The sequence below is a fragment of the Seriola lalandi genome, unplaced genomic scaffold (genome assembly GCF_002814215.2).
Source record: "Seriola lalandi dorsalis isolate HSWRI2012SDOR001 ecotype SW California unplaced genomic scaffold, Sedor1 jcf7180002054970, whole genome shotgun sequence".
Classification (NCBI taxonomy): domain Eukaryota; kingdom Metazoa; phylum Chordata; class Actinopteri; order Carangiformes; family Carangidae; genus Seriola; species Seriola lalandi.
The window spans coordinates 34,224-57,174 of NW_019525521.1; the positions used below are offsets into that span (position 1 = coordinate 34,224).

The 22,951-nt window shown below is 40.0% G+C and overlaps 2 protein-coding genes and 1 long non-coding RNA gene across 4 annotated transcripts in view; 1 reads left to right on the plus strand and 2 right to left on the minus strand.

The window, feature by feature from the left end:
- LOC111646394 (uncharacterized) overlaps positions 1 to 3,701 on the minus strand; it is a 4,786-nt gene extending 1,085 nt beyond the window's left edge. The window contains exons 1-2 of one of the 2 annotated variants that reach the window (XR_002759957.2): positions 3,543 to 3,701; positions 269 to 351 (exon numbers count right to left, since the gene is read on the minus strand). This is a non-coding gene — a long non-coding RNA (uncharacterized LOC111646394). Of the gene's footprint in view, positions 1 to 268; positions 352 to 2,128; positions 2,206 to 3,542 lie in introns of those variants that run through there. The other variant, XR_015436451.1, reaches the window with a different exon arrangement.
- Positions 3,702 to 5,143: 1,442 nt separating this feature from the next.
- Positions 5,144 to 11,062, minus strand: cldn15la (claudin 15-like a). The gene is made up of 5 exons (XM_023395857.2): positions 10,603 to 11,062; positions 9,017 to 9,181; positions 7,984 to 8,065; positions 6,551 to 6,664; positions 5,144 to 6,041 (listed from the first exon to the last, which is right to left on the minus strand). The coding sequence occupies exons 1-5, from the start codon at positions 10,817 to 10,819 to the stop codon at positions 5,963 to 5,965; spliced, it is 657 nt and encodes a 218-aa protein (XP_023251625.1). The 5' UTR covers positions 10,820 to 11,062; the 3' UTR covers positions 5,144 to 5,962.
- A 3,418-nt stretch (positions 11,063 to 14,480) lies between these two features.
- il20rb (interleukin 20 receptor subunit beta) lies at positions 14,481 to 22,916 on the plus strand. Its single transcript, XM_023395885.2, has 7 exons — positions 14,481 to 14,974; positions 16,693 to 16,819; positions 17,934 to 18,124; positions 18,943 to 19,067; positions 19,244 to 19,391; positions 20,453 to 20,604; positions 21,151 to 22,916. Exons 1-7 carry the CDS (start codon positions 14,911 to 14,913, stop codon positions 21,331 to 21,333), a joined length of 990 nt encoding a protein of 329 aa, XP_023251653.1. The 5' UTR covers positions 14,481 to 14,910; the 3' UTR covers positions 21,334 to 22,916.
- The last annotated feature ends 35 nt before the right edge of the window (positions 22,917 to 22,951 follow it).

Genomic DNA, 22,951 nt, shown 5'->3' on the forward strand with positions numbered 1-22,951 from the left:
ACTGTTAACTAAACCCTGCTGACTACAGCTGCTGACTAGCTCGTTGGCTAACGAGAGTCAATCTTGATACAGTCAGACATGTCTGACTGTGGTTTAACAAGAGGACTTGGACAGAATGCACAGTCAAGTCTGTTCCTTTAAAGAACTGAACCATCTCTTAAATGTCAGTTGCGTTTAATAAAATTTGTGCTGTGGCCCTCCTAACTTTCTCTAACAGTGACTGAGGGTGTAGGTGGTGATATTATTTCATCTGGGATGTTTCACTCACCGACTTGTCTTTGCAGATCTTCTTGAAAACGACATTCTTTGGACTCATGTTGGTGAGGATGGAGGGCAGCGAGTCAGCAGCGCCTGAGAGAAAGAACCCGACACGTAAACATCTTCCATCACGTGAGAGTCGCAGCTCTGACCATGTGTTTCTCTGAGACTGAACAATGAATGTTTGTTACAGATTATTGTGATATGATTAACTGGTTCAGGCCAGGGGTCAGTCACACATTTCAATATTACACCATGAAAGCTGTAGAGAAATGTCAGTAAAATATACCAGCATAAAGTAGAGTCAGTAGATGCCCCTAACCTGTCATACAGCTTAACTAAAATGACATATTTAACAACGACGGCACAGACTGTCGGCAGTCAAAGCCTTCAACCTGGGTACAAAGGTGTGACTACCAGTTGGAGGCACTGATCCAAACAATCACTATATCCCACAACCGAATCACTGACACATGGTGCCGTCCATGTTGATTTGAGAAGCTTGATTTAGCCCTTTTGTGACCATTTTAGGGCTCCTTATATTTCCCTAAAGCCTCTACACGTCCATGTTTCACCCACACAAGAGTTTTTGCTTATTTTTACTTTACTCAACCCCTGTGTGTCCTCCCATCACTCTCCAGGTAGCTATGCACCTGGTGGACTGTGACAATGTACACCTTCATTTGATAATAGTACATGTAGTTTGGTAACATCTCATATTTCTCAGAATAGCTCTGTCCAACCTGAGGACCTTAAAGTACCCTTAGATAAAGCAAGTCCACATAGTTTTGTTCCGAAGGTATTCCTGGAGAGACTCTTAAAACCATCTGTGTGTAAAATATTCCATCTAATGAGCAATGCAAAGATTATTTTAATCCATTGCCTTAATTACACCTCTCTTTCCTAATCCAAACAAATATGGTCACCAGAACTAGTTAGTGATTTTCCAATGTTATACATTTTCAACATTTTGCTTGTGTTTCTCAAAAAGAGCAAGGGCATGTTATTTCCAGCAACATGAATAGGTCATACAACAACTTGAAAAAGGGGGATTCACATCTTGATCATTCAGTAAGCAGAATATTTTTTTCAACCAGATGTTTGGAGGGAATGGAAACACCTTCAGAACATCCCAAACATCTCTATTTTTTTTTTTTTTTTTTTAGAGAAACCAACTTCGATAACCAGGTTAGCTAAACTAGTATTTCATCACTAACTGTTATATTTGTTTTTTGTCAGGGTGAGGTTTGTTTACACAGCAGTTCAACATGGAACTACTTTTTTTGCCTATATCATGGGCGCATTAAGACCAAGAGAGTGACGTTATCAAGCTTCTCATTTGTAACCGCTGAACTTTTAAACAACAAATGGCGCCATTTTGTTTAACTGTAACATTAAAAACGTTAATTCCATAAACTGACCAGACGACCAAATGAAACCTGACTGTTGTTTATTAACGTTAAACTTGCTCAACTTGCCAGTTTCGGTAACTTTAAGCCATGTCTGATATATTTAACCCCAAACTAAGCTAGCTAAGTGGCCTCGTTTGGTTGGATTCATTGACAGAAAAAAGCAGCAAATACTGTTGATAGTCGATTAATTGTTGATGTAATTTAAAAGCAAAACTGCGAAACACTTCACACAGTTTTCTGGCATTTTAAATGATGCATAATCAATTAATCGAGAAAATAATCCTTCTTTCAAGGATTGGAAGTAGGTTATCAATTACTTCTCATGGAGGACCCCTCCTTAGTTTAAGGATTTCTGCTTCACAAATGAGGCTACTAGCTTGATAATAGGAGTCGAATCTGCCAATTTAAACTTATATTAATCTTATCAGATCAATACTTTTATCTCTTCAGATCGATACCTGTGAATCTGGATCTCCGAAATAATCACAACTGACCCGTAACACCGACATCTCTTCCCAAACACAGCGTCATCGGAGACTCCAAACACCTGCAACTGTCAACGTTTTCCGCCGGAACTACTTTCCTCTAAAGAAATAGTCCCTGTGGGAATTGTCAGTTGCGTTTTCTGAAGATTACCAAGATTAACCTGACACTGAAATATAAATAGGTTGTTACCTTTTAATTTTTAAAACCTATTTCTTAATTCCTGTAATTACCACAAACGAAGTAGCCCTCTGTTCCCCTGTGCTGTGGCGGAGGCAGAAATCTCAGCGAAAAAACTCAACACCTGTGTAACTCTGGTCACGGTGCTTTGGCGCCTTTTAGTGGCTCAAAGATGAACTGCAAGACGGAATTAGATATAAACCACATGCAACATCTATTATGATTTTTTTTAAAAATCGAATATGGATAAGATCAATGTTTAGACTATAACGTTTTCCCAGAATTGTACGTCTTTCTTTAAATTCCAGACATATACCAAAGAATAAAGTGAAAATAAAATCAACTATATTTCAAGAAAAACGGAATATTTTCACAAACTCAATGTTTCATTTCATTTATATTTTACATAGATGAATGAGCTCCCCTTGCAGAGTTAATCGAATTGAGATGACTGAGCGATTTAAACAGACTTAGCTCTGCTGAGCTTCTTAATCCTGTTAAAATCTTCTCAGATGTGTTTCACCTTTCCTCACTGAAAACAATGGAAACAAATTTTTTACTTCTTTTCATTGTTTTGGAATCGACTGAAAACTTGTGAAAAGGATTCAAATAAGCAAGAAAAGTTTTACAGAAAATGTGTAAAAGATACATGAGATTATATTTTCAGTAAAACCAGCAATACTGGTGCCAAATATAAAATGTTAAAATATAAAAGAAAATAAAAACTATATATTTATGTCATACTGACATCCGTGCCCTCACCTGGATTTATATTTACCTTTTATTTTTCCTTCTTGCTTCCTATTGATGAAAAGAAAAAAATCTCTATCTATCATTTGGCCACGATGACACATTTATCGCACCATATGAATGATCTATGCTTAAATACTCATTGATTGACAAATTTCTTTGTTTTTGAGTCCTTCTATTTATAATTTAGTCCCAGAAATAATATTTTCCTAAAAAAAAGAGGTGGAACATTCTTCCAGTGTGGATGAGATTAAATCAACACAAAACACAAATCAACTCCTTTCGAGGATTTCCCACAGATACACAAACATTTTCTGGGTTTTAGTTCAGTGTTTGAAGATAGTGATGCTCATTTTATATTTTTAAGACTTAAAAACAGACAAAAGGATTTAAAAAATGCAATTTATATCACAGTGGAAATGTTTTCTTCTCTGCAATGTTAGAATGAGAATGACTCACCTGTGTTGCAGAAATGAAGGGTGTGTTGTTGTTGAATGAGAGGAGGAGACAGACGCCGGTCAGAGAAGCTCTATATGTCAACACCTGCTGTCCGTCACAGCCTCCTTCACCCGCATCAGCCAATCAGGTGACCCGGCTGTGAACTTTGACCCACCCTCAACGCACAGGAGGCTGACCCTCCACCCCCCCACAAACCCACAACATCCAGAGAGACAGACACACACTTCCTGTGAATGAGCCGACTGAGAGGATTGAAGCTGGTTCCCCCTGAGTCAGCACATCAGACCAGATTAGAGAGAGAGAGAGAGAGAGACATAGAGAGACAGAGTAAGAGGGGAGAGAGAGCATCTCATGCTGGTCCACTTTTTCCAGTTTCTGTCAAAAGACAAACAAACAGTTGACTGTGTCGAAGGAACAGCTCCACATATTGTCGAAAATACCTTTATTTGATTTCTGGTGGAGCGTTAGATGAAGACTCATGTTAAATTGTGAATGATAATTTTTACAATTAATTTTTCATACTGAAGTTATAATGTGTTAATCAACTTTGAGCCCATCAAAATAAATGATCCCTGCAGGCAGCAAGGAGAGAGGTTTGGAAACACAGTTTAGAACTGCATGCTGGGAAATTCAACAGGAAACATTATTTTACAGATCTGTCATTTATTATGTTACATGATACTAGTTATATGCAGAAATGTAATATATGACATATGTCCCTATATCAAGAGTGTGCATTGACACATATGTCACCTATAAGGGGATATATTATTATCACATATATACATCCTCTGGATATATGAATATATAAGTTTAGAACATATATGAAATACCTATTGTGAAATTTGTATATGTATATATATTAAAAATATCTGTATTGTGACGAGTTTTTACATAGAACACATGTTTTCTATTTAGAAATTATGTGTTAACATAATATATTTTATTTATTTATGTATGCACAAACATAGATAAACATATAGATTTTTAACATGTATGTTGTTTTAATAAACTTGCATAAATAAATATATAATGTTAACAAATAATTTGTTGTGTGATGTTTGTGTTTTCAATATGTGTAAATATACAAATTTTGCTATGGGTATTTCATATATGTTCTAAACTTATATCTTCATATCCAGATGTATGGGATAATAATATATCTCCTTATAGGTCACTCTTGATATAAGGACATATGAACATATGTCATATAGGAAGCTGTGTTCAGACTTTTGACATCCAGAGTTTGTCCAGACGCAACCTCAAGGTTGAGCAGCAGGTTCGATCCAGTCCACAGTGTGTGTGTGTGTGTGTGTGTGTGTGTGTGTGTGTGTGTGTGTGTGTGTGTGTATAGAGGTCTATAGATAGGCAGAGTGAAGCTGTGGATCTTTAATCCACTGTTCTGCCTGTCAGCGGGTAAACAGACAGAGGTGGATTACTGCATTAATCATCATTATTACACAGGGGATTACAAGACACACACACACACACACACACACACACACACACACACACACACACACACACACACACACACACAGTATGCACGTGCCTGGGGTCACAGCCATACAACACAGTAATATGAAGTTGTAAGATACAAGGACATTTTAAGTCTTTATTAATATATTAACAATTATTACAGCTGTGTTATTTTATATTGGATTACTAAAGCCGCTCTGCACTGGCCCAGGGTCCTGAGGATCTGTGTTATATGGGAGGATTTACAGTTATTGACAAATACATGATAAATGATAAATGTCCTATATGTTCTCACATCACATGTTACAAACCAGTTATTAGTTGTATACTGACCTTTTATAAATGTTGAACCAGAGGATTCAAATGACTATTTTCTTATTAAGTTTGAAGAGCTGAGATTCAACCGATTGAAATAAGAATCACAAAATAAAAAACACATCTTTTCACCGTCTTAGTTTCACGTAAAGATGAACATGTGGAAACTTTAAATTTCCACAGACGTGAACGATATTGGCTTAGTCATTTTATTTAGTAATACACGTACATATGTAGAAGATTTTTGTATTAAACATTAGAACACAGTTTGTAAGACATATGTGTAACATATACACAAACACAAAACACCCACTTCACACAATCATTAATAATCATCTGCAGAGATTTATCTGTTCCCATGATTCAGATTCAGATTCAAAACCTTAAAAACTCTTCAAAACAAGTAAGAAAATTCCCATAGTTCCTAAGACATCAGTTAAAATCCTGCCAGACATCTTGTGTACAGGTCCGTCCCCCAACCGCCCCCTCAAAGAAACTTTATTTTTAGTGCCTTCAGAAAATGAATGGTAGTCTATAAGAGAGCAGGTAGTACGGTGTGTGTGTGTGTGTGTATGTGTGTATGTGTATGTGTGTGTGTGTGTGTGTGTGTGTGTGTGTGTGTGTGTTCAGACGTAAGCTCTGGAGTCTGGATCCGACTTTGCTGTAGCAGTGTAGACCTTCTGCGGTTGGTTTCCATGGTAACCTCTGAAAAACAAGCGCGACAAGGTCAGACTTGTTTAAAGTGAATGTGCGTGGACATTAGCTCCAAACAGGAGTCATGTCGACGCGTCACAACATCATCATCATCATCATCATCATCATCATCATCATCATCATCATCATCATCATCATCATCATAAAACAGCTTAGAGTCAATCCAATACAGAAATGTAAAATATGTCCCTGTATCAATGGTGTTGCCATATACGTCGCCTAACAGGAGATAGATAATTGTTACATATTTAACTTCCTCTGGATATATGAACATATAAGTTTATAACATATATCAAATACTCATAGTACAATTTGTATATTAATAATATTACATAATAATAATGATAATAATAATAATAAATAATGAATTAAATAATAATAAAACACATGTTTTTTCTTCTGAAAAGTAAAACTGAAATAAATTATAACTTAAGTTACTGTCAAAAAATATAAAGAAAGAAAGAAGACAGAGGAGGTATGACAGGTGTGTATGCACTTACCCTTTCTTGCCACCAGGTGACGCTCTTTTACATGCAGTGCAGAGAAAACCTCCACCCAGGATGGACAGAGAGGCTCCGCCCCATCCCATGAAGAGGCCAGTACCCAGCTCGAACCTGCAGACACACCACAGTCACTCAGCAACCACAATAAGCTTCTACACTTAAAACCTTTACACTTCTGTCTTTTTATATTTATACACCAATTATTAACGTTTACAACCGCGGACTTCATTGATGTAGAACCTTTTATTAATAACTTATTGAAGTTTATAATTGCAGGTGACTGTTTCTAACAAAAACTAAAGGCTCATTAGAAATCAAGAACCCAGAGAGTCTTTATTAATGTCAAACTAACATTGATAGCTGCAGACCTGATGACTTATTATTATTATTATTGTTATTATCTGCATTATCTACATTTGTTCTATTTCAAGCTTTCCATGCAGACATCAACACTGACTCAAACTCTGTGTATAAGTTAATATTGTTCTACTATAATAAGTCTGCGGGTGAGAAGACAGGACTTTCCACAACCTGGTGACCCAAAAGTTGCTCTTATTAATGGCTCATAACTATATAATTAAATATCTATAAAGTTTCAGTAAATGATTTTTTAACCATGAATCAATCCATTCATTAATTGCAGCATATAAACCCTTTGTAAGTGGCCTATCGAAGGATGGTACCAAATACCTTTCAGTACAGATTTAAATCCTCGTCATGTCACTTTCCAGCAACAAAAACTCAGATTTGTGAAATGTTAAATAATGTGGGAGAAAGGAAACAAAACAACGAGTTGTTGTTTGTTATTATTAAAGCTCCTCCAGTGTAAAGGTCTATGTCCATGTGTAGTGGGATTATAGATTATAGATCAGCTCTAGCTTCTATATTAATACTGTGAAAGTATCAAAGCCTCAGTCCACAGAGAAATGCACACAGCCTGTATTCAGAAACTGAGCCTTAAAACCAGCCGTCAGGACTTCTGGAACTTTGTGATGTCACAACAAAGCAGTCACCAAGCCCCGCCCACCTGGACCCACCATCCAAACCTTGCAGGATTTGGTTTCTCTGAGTGTTTTTACCTGAAATCTGCTTTATTTTTATCGGATCACTCAGAAAACAGTCAGCCAATCAGAAGAGAGGCTCAGAGCCTCCTCTCTTCTGATTGGCTCACTGACCTGTTGTTACTAGAGCTGCAGAGAGAAACCTGAGAGAGGAGATGTAAAACTACACTGAGATGGTTTTTATATCTTCTGATGGATCAACACTTCAAATAAAACACCAGTAACATTTAAAATATGGGACCTTTAGGTCGTTCTCTCGCCACAGACTCATTACATCACTTCCCTTTCTTCTTTCCTTGAACTCTGTCAGCCACTGTGTGGGAGGAACAAACTAAACTTTTCGGGGGAAATCTCTGATGGTCAACTCACTTCACACCGCCGTAGAATGGGTTGTTGAAGTCCTGAACGACTCTGTAGGCGTACCAGGAACAAGCTGTCAAGCAGCACAGACCTGTGAACACAAAAAACAAGTTTAATGAGTTTAACTTTTTTTTCACATAATTGACTGATAAAATCCTGTCTGCATTTTCTGTTACATATTTCAGTCAACGTTGGTTGTATCAGATTTGAGGAAGAAATATGAAAGATAAGAAAACAGCATTTACTCAGTTACTTACAACACTGGTAAACCAGTACGTGTCCAAACATCAGCTGTTTGCACCTGATCATTAGACTGCTAATGATAATTGTGTTTCATTTGGGTTCAGTTGTTCAGAAGTTGACCATCAAACTATTTGTATCCTGCCCTTCTCTTAGAGCGCCGATCTCCATTAGTGGAGGGGCTGAGGCGTGACTGACGGCTTTCAAGAGGTAAACATACGGTAAAACAAAACACACCGAGACCAAACACTGGTCCATCTAAAAGCCACATGCAGTGAGGAATATACAGAACTTTATTTCTGCGACACAAACAACCTTTAAACAAACAAACGGCTCAGCTCAGGAGTTTACCTCCCCCTGAAGGACGACAACCACGGGCGTATTTTAGAGAAGTGAGGGCGGCCATCAAACAAAACTATCCTTTCATCGCTTCCCAGGAACAACAAGAACCGTTCACACTTGGCCTCAGGTGACTCTAAAAACTGTCATTCAAACTGCCAGGAGCACTAACGAACCCAGTGCCTGTGATGACGACCCCACAGAGGTTAAAGAGAAAGTAAAACGTCTTCAAGTATCTACAACCAAGTCCAGTTGCCCTCGATTGACGTTTCCTTGGAGAACCCTGAGCTGGGTGACGGACACCCACACTGCTCGAGTGTCCTGGACAAAGAGGAGGCGTCTGACGCTGTTCACTCATTGACCATCTACTTCACTGACTCCACTAAAGGTAGTTCTGTGTTTAACACTTGTGGTTATGGTGTGTCGCTTGTCGTCTTGGCGTTTTGATGTCAGCTTTGCTCACCAGCGAAGATGCTCAGGGCCCCTCCGGTGATGGCGATCTTGGCCTTGGACTGGTCGGTGGCCGAGCCGATCCTGATGCACTTGAGTCCGAGCAGAGACACGATCATGGAGGCGAGGCCGAGCAGCAGAGAGACGATCATCAGAGCGCGACACGCCTGCACGTATTCTGCACAGAGGGAGAGATGTTTTTATCAATTCACCTTTAGTCTTTGACTGCAGACATTTTGTGGTGTTGAAATGATGATGTTTCCTAAAACAGGAGCTCAGTGTTGTTGTTCTTTTAATCAAATAAACAAACAGGTCAATGTAGTTTATTTGTTGATGGCGGATTAATCCATTAATCTAGTGAGTATTTGGAACAGCCACAAGCTCAGTGATAAACACTTTATATCTCAGTTGTTTCAAATGCACAAAAACCAAAGTGTTGAAAAAAAGAGGAACTGGAAGTAAAATTGCGTGTCTGTGTTTCACAGTTCCCAGCTGTGCTGGTGTAGTCAGTTATTAATAAAATGACCTCTAATGATCATAAAAATCTGCCGCGCCTCTTTATGAGCCTCAGTCAGTTTCAGGAGAGACAAACTCTGAGGTGGTAACCAAGAAGGTCGAATCATACAGTGTGTAATTGATCATATTGACCGGGCTTAAACTTTAACAGGCAAAATATTTGAGGTATTTAAATCAAGTTGTCTGACCAATCACAGGCCTTTATTTTCAGCCAATAATGTGAAAATATGTCAACGTACCAAAGGTTAACCAGTCTGCCTCAACAGGAATCTGACAACTACTTCATGACTAAAAAAAAACCATAAGACAAGAGATATAACAAGCAAAGACAAACTAACGTGAACATAAAGCAACAGCGGCTGCGTCTTTCTGTTTCGACTTCACAGGCGTTTCCCTCCATTTTACTGTCACTGGAGGATGAAGCTCAAAATGGCGCTGAACAGATAATTTTATATGACACATCATGGGAGGAAAAGTATTCAACTCATAAATTAACTAGGTACTAAAACTAAGTATAAAATGTATATGAAACCAGTTGTATATGAAGATAATCATGTTTTCTGTGTAGCAAACTGTCTGACCAGTAAATGATCTTCATTTGCTTTTCAGGCGGGAAACTCTGGACTGCAAAACCCACCAACCTTTGGACGACTAATTCAGAAACGGTGCCACATGGCCTGTTGGCCTATTTTCTGAGCAACAGATTTGATAATATATAGAAATTTTTTTTTAAATAAGATCCAATGAAGTTAAAAAGACTTAGCATTTCTTAAATGTCTATCTTTATCTATTTCTTATTTCTTGTTTTATTTTATATCTCTCAGTAGTGACAGTTTCCACCTCATGTACATTATAGACTTCATCACAGACTTGAGACTGAATATGTAGGTGCCCATACACTCTTTTTGACTTTTACCAAAAGAAGAAAACTTGAAAACTGAAGCAAAAACCAAAGAGACTAGGGTAAGCCTAACCCTAACCCTTAAAATGTCTTACACTTGCACCTTATTCCAGAAAATTGCTTTTAAAGCAAAAGTTTAGAAAAAGCTTTTAAAACTCAGTAGGTCATTGATGTCGTCTTACCGGGGAGGGCAAGCAGCGACTCAAAGTCCCGACACTCGGCGATGCCGGCGCTGTTTTCGGCACAGGCGTGCCACAAGTTCTCAAACTGCCTCTGGGAGATGATGACGCTGCCGGACACGGTGGAAATCTTCCAGTAGTCGTTGGCCAGTGCAGCTCCGGTGACCAGCCAGCTGATGATGCACATGATGAATCCGACCCCTTCCATAGCCGTCGACATGATGGCAACTTTTCCAGAAAACTCTTGAGATGAAACAACAAAGACCCTCAGAGGAAATCCAACTGCCACAAATAGTCTAAAGAAAACGGAGCCGTCAAGTCGAGCCTTCAAAATGTGGAACAAAGGGGAATGAAAAGATCACAGGTCCTGGTCTTCAGTCTTCTGAGATAGAAAACGAGGGAATCCAGGAGCAGTTTGTCTTGTCGGAGGCTCTGGTCTCTGTCCTTCAGTTGTTTCTTGTTAATCTGACGTCTGTGGCTCGAACAGGAGGACTTTACACCTGTCTCTTATACACATCTCATCCACAGCTCTGCGTTCAAAGCTGCGTCTCCCACATAGAGATGCTCTGCAAACAGAAAGCTACAGAAACAAAAACAACGCAGTGAACTACAGCCACAACAGGAAGGGGCTAAAACCACCTCATGCCAAAAGACACTAGGTGGTTGCTAACGATTTGCTAGAGTGGTATCTATGGTGCACCTGGTTGCTGAGATGCTGCTAAATACCTGGTAGTTGGGGGAGTATTTCTGCTCTAAATACTTGAGTGTGGTAGTTGTTACGTTTTTATTAGGCGTTCTATAAGATGCTTGGATTTGGCCACTAGGGTGTTGTTAGGGTGTTGTTAGGGTGTTGCTAGGGTGTTGCTAGGGTGTTGCTAGGTGTTCAGTTGATTTTGACATAGTAAGAGGCTGAGTACACAGCGTGGTTGGTAAGGGGCATTTCCATCCTGCAGGACGTTTCTATTGGTTACTATTTCGTTGCTAGGGCTGTTGTTGCTAGGTGCTTGCTAGGACTTGATGCACGCTACTGTGTCGCTAAATGTTTTTTTTTCGGTGTGTTGCCAGGCAAGTAGTTATTAGGGAGTTAAAGTGGTTGCTTGTAGGTTGTTGCTTTGGTGATTATGAATAGTAGGAGGAGAAACAGGAAGAAATGTTCAGAGGAAGTAGAACAAGAATATAATGAAGAAGCTGGGATGTGTTTATGTAACAGTGAAAACAGCTCAGTTCTTCACATGCAAAACGAACAAAGGGAATAATGGCAGTTTGGTTTTAGAATTGGTGTCGCAGATATAAATGTTATGTAGACATCTGTTTTATTAATGTACTAACCCTACTTACGATCTTTTTAGATCAGTCTGATTGATAGTAAAGTTGCATCTTCTCTACAAAGAGCCCTGTTCTTTACAGTCTTATTTCTGAAAGGTGTTCAGTTCTGGTTTCTTTTAAGCTGAATCACAAAGTTGCAGATTTCTCTTTAAAACCTTAAGTGTCTGCAGGAACTCCATTCAACAACCCTCACCAATGAGCAGCCTGTGGCCTTAGAAGCTAAAAGGGCGTTAAGCTTATTGTTTTAAGTGCATGGTGGAAAGTAATTAACTGAAAAGGATTCAGCTCGTCTGGACTGTGATGTTCAGATACCTAAGAGAATCAACCTGAAACTATAAAAGTAAGGAACAAATGGGGCATAACAATAAGAATACTGAGCTCGAGTGAACCAGCAGCAGTTATTACCATGAAACTGAGATAAACAATTTTTATTGCAGTGACGTTTCGCACACGGCTGCTCAACGTCAGTTTCATCCTCTCCTTTATTCTGAAGTTCACTGTTCACATACTTCCTGCCTCCGAACGCTGACAAAAGGAGACGTCGCACTGCGATGTGTTGTAGGAAGTAAAAGGACAATAAACATTTTTATGTCCAATTAAAGAAGTGCAGGTCCCAGCCTACTCTTTCACTGACGAGTCACATAAACATGGAGGGCAGGAATGTCTCCTGTCTTACTCCCCCTCGCCCTAATAATGACATAATCTTCTGTTGAAGAGGCGATTATTTAGTGTCTTGCTGTAAGAAGTATTTTGACCCTTTTATGAGGGCTGCAGTGGAAATGGAAAAGTTACAGCTGCTTGAACCTGTGTGAGCACATTTTAAACTGTGAATAAATACAATATTATATTAAATCTCTGAGGTCGACGGATGTTTCCATTAATATCTTTGTGATAACACAGCGTAGCAATATACTTTAAATGTTGTTAGGATCTGTTGACTCTCCACTTTCTGTTTCATATTCGTACGTGACTCATAGGTGGAGATAGAAGGCCTTTAAGGTTTTAGGCATTTATTATGCATTAATCTACTATTTTACTCACATGTTGCTCTATTTTTATGAACCTAAGACTTTGATAAACACATTTCAAACACGAAAACAATTCATCCACATCAGTACAGGTTTGTTTCACAAGAGTTTCAAAAGACTGGGCTTCAATTTTTTATTATAAAAGAGAGCCAAGATAGTTTTGAATATTGTGATATAAAACGTCGGTATGATGTTTTAAGCAAGTACCTTAAAAAATAATGTGAGAGTGAGTTGTCACAGATGTTGTTGTGTATCTGTTGGTTTCAGGCTGAGACAGAGAGAGAAGAAGCTGGTTCACAGGTTGTTTTATTGGTTCTGTTTTATAGTTTTATGGCTGGTGACAGTTAATGTTTGATCATCATAAAAGTCCAAAGTCTGACACTTCACACTTCATACCCGAGTGAATCAGTCCTACAGAAACAAACAAAAACGATCAGACTGAGGCGGGTTATTCTCTCTCAGAGAGACAGAACGAAAATGTTGTAAATCCCAATAAGTTTCTCCCTAAACATGAGAAGAAAAGCAGCAACATCCACTGTTTCTAAACAGTTTCTAACAACAAATCCACCCGAACCGATCCATTTCAACATCTTTTAATTATCTGAGTTTTATTTTTATTTCCTCCAGAATTTTCATGCTGCACTTAATTCTTTCTTCGGATCCCTTTCTTCTACCTTCACTCCCGATGGAATTCACTCGGACAGTCTGAATATGATTCGTGAATATGATGAATGTGATGTCTGAATATGTTTTGTTAACAGACTCAATGTTCCTGTTACTTTCTACTGTGAAATAAAAACCTGCTGAACCTGCTGAACTGTAAGGACACAGGGACAGAGGCCGTCATGCTTCAGGTATTCATACTGTGTTTTTTCATAAATTGTGTATTCACAGTATAAATGTTCTTGATTACAGATAAACCACATGGTGCACAGTGTGTGCAACTGCCCCCAGAAGAGAGGAGGCTCTCTCCTCTGATTGGCTGACTGTATTCTGAGTGATCTAATAAAAATATAGCAGATTTCAGGTAAAGAAACCAAATCCTTTCTGTGTAAGTTCTCATTCGTCCAGGTCATAGTTATCTCTTTCTCAGATTAAATCGAAGGCAACTGGACTTGTATTTGTCTGTGGAAAACCAAATCCTGTAAAGGTTTGGATGGTGGGTCCAGGTGGGCGGGGCTTGGTGACTGCTTTGTTGTGACATCACAAAGTTCCAGAAGTCCTGACGGATGGTTTTAAGGCTCAGTTTCTGAATACAGGCTGTGTGCATTTCTCTGTGGACTGAGGCTTTGATACTTTCACAGTATTAATCAAGTATTAAAAATGTTGTTTGTCTTTGTGAAAAGAAAGTTATTTTTTCCAATAATTTCTAACTTTTTAATAATAAACTCCAAACTGTTCCCCGTCAGGAGAGACTCAGCCCCCCCACAGCACAGAGACTGCTTGTCATTAGAAAACAGTGACAGAGAAACCCTCAGCAGGGCTGCACATACCTGCAGCTGTAAAGGCCCCATAAGCGTCTTCAGGCATGTTATGAGGTCAGCCTGTAAATTAGATGACAGCTGACGCCCCGAGGGAGGTGACAACAAGTCAGACCGGCTCTGCCGCCCCGGATCCATCCTCAGCATCCGGACACACCAGCTTTTCTCTGCAGGTCCAGGAATCTGACGCTCACACGGCTTCTGCTTCTCATGTGTTGAACCGACAATTCAGACGCTGAGAGAAACGACGCGGATGTTGACCTGAAGGATTAACTTGGGTATTAGTGTCATCTTCACAGTGGATTTAAGGGTTTTACTCACCTCTTGGATGAACTGAAGTGACCAGGTTTTCTCTGCTGAGGGATTTGTGGATCAAATTAAATGTTGTATTCTGGATCAGTTTGGGTTCGGGACATGGTGGACCTGACGTGAACAGACCTTTTCCTCCTTTCGGTCGGAGACTGAACACTGTGGTCATGAGACTGAGATGGACTGTGAGTCTCCTGCCGATGATGATGATGATGATGGTCTTGCTGAACGGTGAGTTCACTTTCTCTCAGTAGAGTCTGTTTCAGGTCTTAATCTGTCAGAAGGAGATCAGTTACAACACAAGATCAATACCTTGTGAAAGAAGCTGGAGGGTATGAACATTATGTCTGAAAGTAAAAAGACGGTTTAAACACTGGAAACTTTTTAGGGCTGTCACTTTTTATTCCTCCGTTTGAACGAATTTGACCAAATTCCAACACAACCCATATCGTGTTATTTTAATCGTTGTGTGACAAGCTAATTGATCCAGGAAATTGAACATAGAGGCAGCCTGCATGAGGTCTGTACTCTGCAGAGACCTGCACCTGCCGGTCCTCATGCACACAGCTCACCAAGACCCGTGGTCCCTGTGGGCTCTGGCAGCAGGACGTTGTCAGTCGCGAGGTGGACCAGGCATCAGACTTCCAGCACATCCCCCGACTTCCCTTTCTGTGCAGTACACTGTTTACACTAGATACTCACCGACGTGGGGCGCGACCTTCGACAGGGTTGTGTCGTCTGAAATCAAACATGATCAATCAAACATCAAACATGTGATTGCAATTAGCTGAGTTTCCTTCGCAGTTTTGCTAAAAATAGAAGCGATGTTTTTGGCAAAACATAATTGTGAACGTGTGTTTCCACTGAATGATGACTCCTCTGGCGATATCGTCCCAATTAAACATGGTGACGGATTTCCATCATCTGGTAATCGTTGCATCCACCGCAACAATCGCTGTTGTATGTGATTGAAGGCGACGAGGGCGTCCGGTGCAGGTAATGACAGAATCAGTTTTTGGATGTCATGTGACTTAAAAGCAGAAAAAGTGTTTCCATTTCAATTCCCCGAAATATTGCTTTGTGGAATAGTCTGAAAACCAACCTCGTGCAAGGATGCGAACATTTTGTTTTTGCTACATTTGAAAAGTTTTTTTATTATTATTTTTTATCTCACGTGTTTCCATGACTCGTTTTTTAGTTGGCAATTTCAAATCGCGCATTAAGCAAGTTAATGGAAACGCTGCTAGTGTTGCGACATGGAACTTGCTGCCGTGTGCGCTGGTGTCATGTCCTCCTTCCTCTGCCGCCATATTCACAAGTTTGAAAGTACGTTGGTCCCTCCCCTCCTGCTACGTAGCCAAGATGGCGACTGTTGATGGTGAGAATTGTCCATCATTTTACACCCAACTTTTTGGCCGTTTTCAGGACACCGTTTTACTGATAGTGCTCTGCAAGTATGAGAGTGCGCTGTTTGTCCGTCAGAGTCACCACTGATGACCGCGAGCACCACGAGCCTTGGTGTTTCACTGATGCTCTGACCCGTTCGCCTGGACACAACAACAAGCAGTGTCTCAACTCGGGGGGGGGGCGCATCCTTCAGAGGCTGCATTTGAGGACCGATTGGTCACAGCGGCGTGACTAGACTGTCCTATTTCAAAGGCTCCTTCTAATGCATCCTTCTCTTCCTGGACAACGAAGAATCCGACGATGGATTCTTTGTGGTCCAACCGACCCCGAGATTCATTACGCGCCGGTAAATAAAGCAAACAACACTGACAGAGAGCCTGAGGATTACACTGTTAAATGTAAGTGTTGGGTTTTTCAGCTCAGTTCACTATAAAAACCAAAGGGCCTTAAAACCTCAAGTCGCCACCCTGACAATAATCACTCCCTCTCTGTCTGCGGACGTTCAAGATAAGATTTGAAATATGAACTCACTGTGTCAGCAGAGGTCTGGATGCTGCCGGCTCCCGGCACAGTCTCCATGGAGTCTGTCAACATGAGACACACACTGAGGTGGCGCCCCCCGCAGGCGTCGTGCGGCACTTCAATCCTCTACCATGTCCAGTTCCAGGGGTGAGTAAGACACATGATTTTAGTTTCATGTCAGGTTGCCACTTATTTCAGTTCATAGGCGCTGGACTCTATTTTGTTTATTCATTAAGTGGGTTTATGGATGTTTATTCATTTATATTATACATATATATACAATCTGCAATGCAAATCAAAGATAATGATTTCTTCTGAAAGTGGGAGTCACTGAATCTAAAAATATGTGCCTCATGTCTGTGTTCAGATTTGTCATGGTTCAGATTGCAGCAATCAGGTGGTTAAGAGTTTTAAAGTAACCTACTTTAAAGCTGCTGCTACTTGTGTTTGATGAGCAGCCAAACTACAACAACTAATAACGAATGGTACAAAAAGCCCAAATCAGCTTTTACCTGAAGGTTGCCCAATCTGGCAACAATGCTGCTGAGCAATGATCAAACTTTTTGCTAATGGACTAACTAATTAATCGTCCCATTGTTTTGGGCGCAGTGTATTTGCAGTAGTAACAACATAGAGTGGAAGGTTTACTCAGGTAAAGTCTCACAGGGTGAAATATGTGAAACACGTAGCTGAGACCAGCAGGTTCTACTTGATCATTGTGCACAATTAAATTCTGATCTACATACAGACATTAATGTCACACCTGCCGAAATAAACTCTAAGCGGCAGGTGTGTCTGCTCTGACGCTGTGCTGACACATCAACACTCACACTCACAGTTTCTACCTTCAGTCTGTGTCATGTCAGCTGTCAATCACACACAGTATTAGTTCATTCTCAGGTACAGGCCTGTGGCTGTTGACAAGTCTTACAACACTTCCCTGTTTTGACGGGAGCAGAGTTCAATGTATTTAAAAGCTGATATCAGTATTGGTTCCTTTTGAACAGCTCAGCTACTTCTTTAAATCTTATCTTAAATTTCCTCAGTACGTTGAAGCCACCAGATAATGTTGGTTGCAGTTTGGCATGAAATGAGTCCGAAGACAGAACTTGGTATCTGGCTCTTCACTCTTTGGCGGCCACATGTTGTCAGAACATGACATGAGCAACTGTAACCCAGGAAACTATAATGTTAAATAAAAACAAAAGAGGAACAGTTCAGGTTGAAACTCTCTGTGATGTTGTGTCTCCTTCTCATTCAGCGAGTTCGAGCTGACGGTCCAGAACGGCAGATGGGTGGACGCTCACGAGTGCCAGCGGATTCGACACACTCACTGCGACCTGACCTCTGACCTGGGCTCTGACTCGGACTACAACCTCCAGGTCAGAGCGCAGTGCGGGTCGGAGCTCTCGGCCTGGACCGAACTCAGCCGACCTTTCAACCGCAGAGACAGTAAGACGGCGACAGGGCAGGTTTTACAGAGACACAGCAACTGATTTTGTTTCCTCACACGTGAAATCAAATATTAGACAAATTAAATATTTGTTCAAAGAATGCAGATATTTTTGACAGGTGAATTTTTGCTCTGTTTATGCTGCCTTGTTAGAATCACTTCATATTCAGGCCACATATTGTAATTCTCAGAATTAGCGAAGCTGCTCAGAGGCGCCATCTCTTGGTTTGTCAGTAGTACTAAACATGTTCTGGTAACGAACATTCAAACATTGTGGCTACAGGGACTCGAGCTGCTGCCCCTCTGCTCTGTTTGGCTGAAGTTCTCCCCCTGAACCAAATGTATAAATGTATATGATCAGATTATTGTTATAATTAATAATACAGTGATCTTATTATTACACCAAATTATAACTTCTACAACTAGTGATGGGGTAAATGAGGCCTAGCGAAGCACTGAAGCACCATGAAGGATTTCACTGTGGGGAAATGGCGACATCTGCAGGCCAAAATCTGGTACTGCGTTTGCATGGACGGATGAAATCTAAGACCACGATTAAACTGTCAGGCTGAAAACTGATGACTCATTTTAAAATCACTGTATTCAGTTTCCCCCCCCCCCCATCACTGGGAGATCCTAATAGATTCTGACATCATAAACTAGAAATACTATTTACCATTTGTGCGAAATCTCGTCATAATTGCTGTGTGAAGTCTCAAGTAATGGCTAAAAAACTCACACTGACCTTTGACCTTTGTCCACCATAGTCTAGTCTAGTCTAGGAATAAATGAGTGAGAGTGTGAATCTTATGTGCAGCGGTGCTGACGGTGCCGGAGATGAATGTGTCGGCAGTGGGTGGCGCCCTGCAGGTGTCGTTTGACAAACTTCCTCACATGGCCGTCGTCAATGTGACGGTGTGGAAAAAAGGCGACGAGCTGCAGGTCAGAGTTCCCCTCACTTCTTTATTCCCTTCTTCTTCTCTTCGTTTCTACTTCTACTCTTTCGTTTCCTTTCTTCTTTTCTCTTTCCTTCTTTCTGTCCTTCATCCTTTATCTGTTCTTACCTTCTTCCATCTATGCTTGTATTTTCTCATGCTCTTCTCTCTCCCTCTCCTCAGGCTGTTGTCTACAGGATGCCAGCTGAGCAGAAAATGCTGCATGTCGCCGCCCTGCAGGAGGGAGTCGTGTACTGTGTCAGAGCTCAGACCATCCTGCAACCGCAGCTCCAGAGCAGCAGCACCGACCCCCACTGTCTGTCCCTCACAGGTACAGGTGTACATGCAAACTCACACACGCATGTTCTGCTGACATGTGTCCTCATGTCTTCACATTTCCTGTTCCTACTTTGCTAAACTATTCTAACTTTCAAACATTTCCAAATTCCAAACTCACTTTTTCAAAATGTTATTTTATAAAATTACTTAAACTCAATTAAATTAAATTCCAAAAATATCTATAATAAATTACTATTTTTACTTTTCTTAAAATGTTCCCATTTTCAAAAATAATCTCATTTTCCAAGAGTGTGTTTATAAGTTTCTGCACATTTCATGTTTTTCCTTAAACTTAACTTTCAAATCTCCCCACTCTCCCAAAATTCCCTAATTTTACAAAAATACCTTTCCAAAAACATCCTCATGATTCATGTTTTTACTTTCTTAAAATGTCTCATTTCAAAAATATTCCCACTTTTCAAGAGCACTTACTGACCTTCAGAAAATGTTTTCACAATCCATATTCTTACCAAAATGTACAACCTCATAGAAACCGCTAACACATCTGATTTTTTACATAAAGATCCAAACGTTTTGTCCTGAGAAATTATCAAACATGTTGAAAAATGCTCACAATGTTAAGGAATAAGTGATAAAGGAAATTCCTGGGCACACACCTTTAGTGGATCCTCACCAATACTTAACAGGTTCTTCCCTGGTCCATGTCCATGTCCTCCACCAAGTTGGTGCAAATCGGTTCAGTACTTTTGTGTAATCCTGACTGACTGACTGACTGACTGACTGACTGACTGACTGACTGACTGGCTGACTGGCTGACTGATACAGGTGAAAACATAAAAAACAAAAAAATCTCACAAACCAGTAGAGTGGAGAATCAGCTGCTCTGTCCCCAGGATGGAGCAGTGAACAGGTCTGGATCCCAACCTGATGTAATCAAGGGAAAATGGCCACAAATGACAGTTACTGTCAGAAGATAATTATCACACCTTTCATCTCTACACAGCTGTAAAGTCCAAATGATCCGGTTGGTAAAAACTATCTAACATACCGACAGTGTGCAAACAGAAAGACGGATGTTTTTACTGTCGGCAGGTCCAGGCGCTGTGTGGAAGAGGGCGACCACTGTGACCGTGACTGTCATCATCATGGCGGGTCTCCTGTTCGCCGTGTTCTGGTCCATCAGTCACTGTCATCCAGATGCCTGCCAAACATATTTCCATAAAGAGCCACTGCCCGACTCGCTGGTCAGTTCCATCTCTGATAAATACATGAAGAAATACGACATCAGCATCAGAAAGGCATGTTGCCTCTGTAGAAATAAACTTACTGGTTATTGAAATATTCAGTGTGTATAAAACACTTCATAGGAACATATGCAAAGGCTGCTTTGTTCAAAAAAGTTATTTTATATTAAAAATGCCAAATTCATCACAATTACAATAATAATCAGCACAATTATGTTTTTCTAATTCAAAGACCTACTTCAGCTTTAAGCTGTAAAGTGTTGTTTGTCTTCTTTTTGTTTAATTGATTTGTATTTGTTAATTGATTTATTGTTTCTTTTTGTGAAAAATTTAAGATGTGGAAATAAGACATTTAATATTCTTTACGCAGATGAATTTAAATTTGACCAAAAATCTGCCAGGACCTGAGATACTTCGTCATAATTTGCTCAAGATATTTTCTAAAATAGAAAAAGTGAGTGTTTTATCAATGTGTGCTGAAACGTTCAACTTTGAATGTGAATGAAGAAAGTTTGTGAGGCCGACTGTTCCTTTATCTTTTCTCAGAGGCAAACTGATCTCGACATTCAAATCCAGAAGAGTCATCAGGAGGCGGAGCTTTGTGAGCGGATCACCATGGTGCAGAGCATCGACTCAGAGCGCCAAGCGTCAAAGGCTGATGCAGGACTCATGTCACTTCTGGAAGACCGGAGTAGTGAACTTCCATTCACTGTGGAGTTTGTGGTGTAAAAGTTTCTCCTGCGTCTTACGGGAGTTGGTTGGAGTACGCGCTGCTTTCAAGTGCTGTGGGAAAAACTGGAACAAAAGAAGAAACAAAAGGGAAATGGCACAACAGCATGGAGACACAACTGGTCTGCGTTGGAAGGGGGTCAAACCAGGACACAGAGTTTGTGGCCCACAGGAGGTGAAACATGAGGCCCTGATGACGTCTGGTTTAATAGGAAAATATCCAAAAATGACATGTTTGTTTCCAATTGGGTGTTTATGACTCTTGTCCATCAGGACTGAGGGAAGACGCCAGGCGGTGTATGGAGGAGTGGAACAACTAAACACTGGACTTTTGTTTCCAGTTTTCTACCAGCTTCTTGTAACATGATGTTTAGCCACGTGGTTAAAGTGAATTCATGACGTTATTTCCCGTGAGTTTTGTGATTTACTTGTGATTTTACTACATGCTCTATAAAACAAACTGGTTGCTCTTGAATATGTATTAGTATCAAATCAATTCACTTCAAGTTTGAGGAGACTGACATTCACCATTTTTCCTTCACATGTCAACATGTGTTTGATTGAGGGAAACATTAATTAGAACAGGGTTAAACACTGACTGACACTGTAGGTAACTCACAGACAGAAACTAAGACAAGGGCAACACCTGGACAAACACAGACATGACAGAAAGAGGGGAGGAACAGGTGAGATGACAAACAGCGTCTTAAATTATGTTTCATAAAAACATGGAAATCATGTAAGATCATCTACACTTACTTCCTCATTGAGAAATCTGGATCAGGCCTTTAGCCCCGCCCACCACCTGCTGGCTCCAGGTGGACAGGTGAGAGAGCAGAGAGTATCAAGATGGTGAGAGGAGGAAACATTGGAGAGACTCAGACACATGTTTGAGCCTCAGTCAGACCCAGACTCAGAGGAGGAGTCTGAGACCAGAACCAGAGACTAGCAGATGGGTCAGAACGGTTAGCACAATTAGCATCTTTTATTTCTTTATGTTGTTTGTTAGCTTGTAACTGGCAGTGGCTGACACAGTGTTAGCAGTTTTGCTAATGCTAACTCTCTCTTTGTACTGACAAGGTTTCAGGATAATTTAGCCCCGCCCCCCGTCCTCACAAGTTGACAGGACTTGTTCCTTAGGTTTGTGACGTATTAAACCCTGGCTGTCTTAATTGGGGTTTTTTCTTTTTTTTTTTTTTTTTAAATTGAACAAAAATAAGACATAAATAACCATAATACAAAACATGTAATACAGATCAAACTTAACACATTAAGTCATACTAAACAAACCAAATAATGAACACAATCATAACATTACAAAAATCAATCAGGATTGATGACCTAAATAAATTATTAAAGAATAACTGAATAAGAAATAAATCAAAATAAGTCCGATTCTGCATTGCATCATAAATTTCAATTATTTGTTTTTCAAAAAAACAAAAAAGGAAATAAAATTATTTCGACACAATTGCAAACAAGCCGATACGTCATTATCCTTTGCCATTTTTCTAACTGTTTTTGGTAACATCATCATTTGTTTATGCAACATATCCTACCAAAATAAAGTGATGTTTAATAAACATTCTAAATTGATTAATATTCAAGTATCAGTCAT

What these genes read in the sequence shown, in the direction of transcription:
- cldn15la (XM_023395857.2), bottom strand. Translation starts at nt 10,819, where the DNA reads ATGTCGACGGCTATGGAAGGGGTCGGATTCATCATGTGCATCATCAGC. An exon ending in GGCCCTGAGCATCTTCGCTG is followed by an intron (nt 8,066 to 9,016) that starts GTGAGCAAAGCT and finishes TTGTGTTCACAG; the next exon opens with GTCTGTGCTGCTTGACAGCT. An exon ending in CCATTCTACGGCGGTGTGAA is followed by an intron (nt 6,665 to 7,983) that starts GTGAGTTGACCA and finishes GTGTGTCTGCAG; the next exon opens with GTTCGAGCTGGGTACTGGCC.
- il20rb (XM_023395885.2), top strand. Translation starts at nt 14,911, where the DNA reads ATGAGACTGAGATGGACTGTGAGTCTCCTGCCGATGATGATGATGATG. An exon ending in TACCATGTCCAGTTCCAGGG is followed by an intron (nt 16,820 to 17,933) that starts GTGAGTAAGACA and finishes CTTCTCATTCAG; the next exon opens with CGAGTTCGAGCTGACGGTCC. An exon ending in AGCCACTGCCCGACTCGCTG is followed by an intron (nt 20,605 to 21,150) that starts GTCAGTTCCATC and finishes ATCTTTTCTCAG; the next exon opens with AGGCAAACTGATCTCGACAT.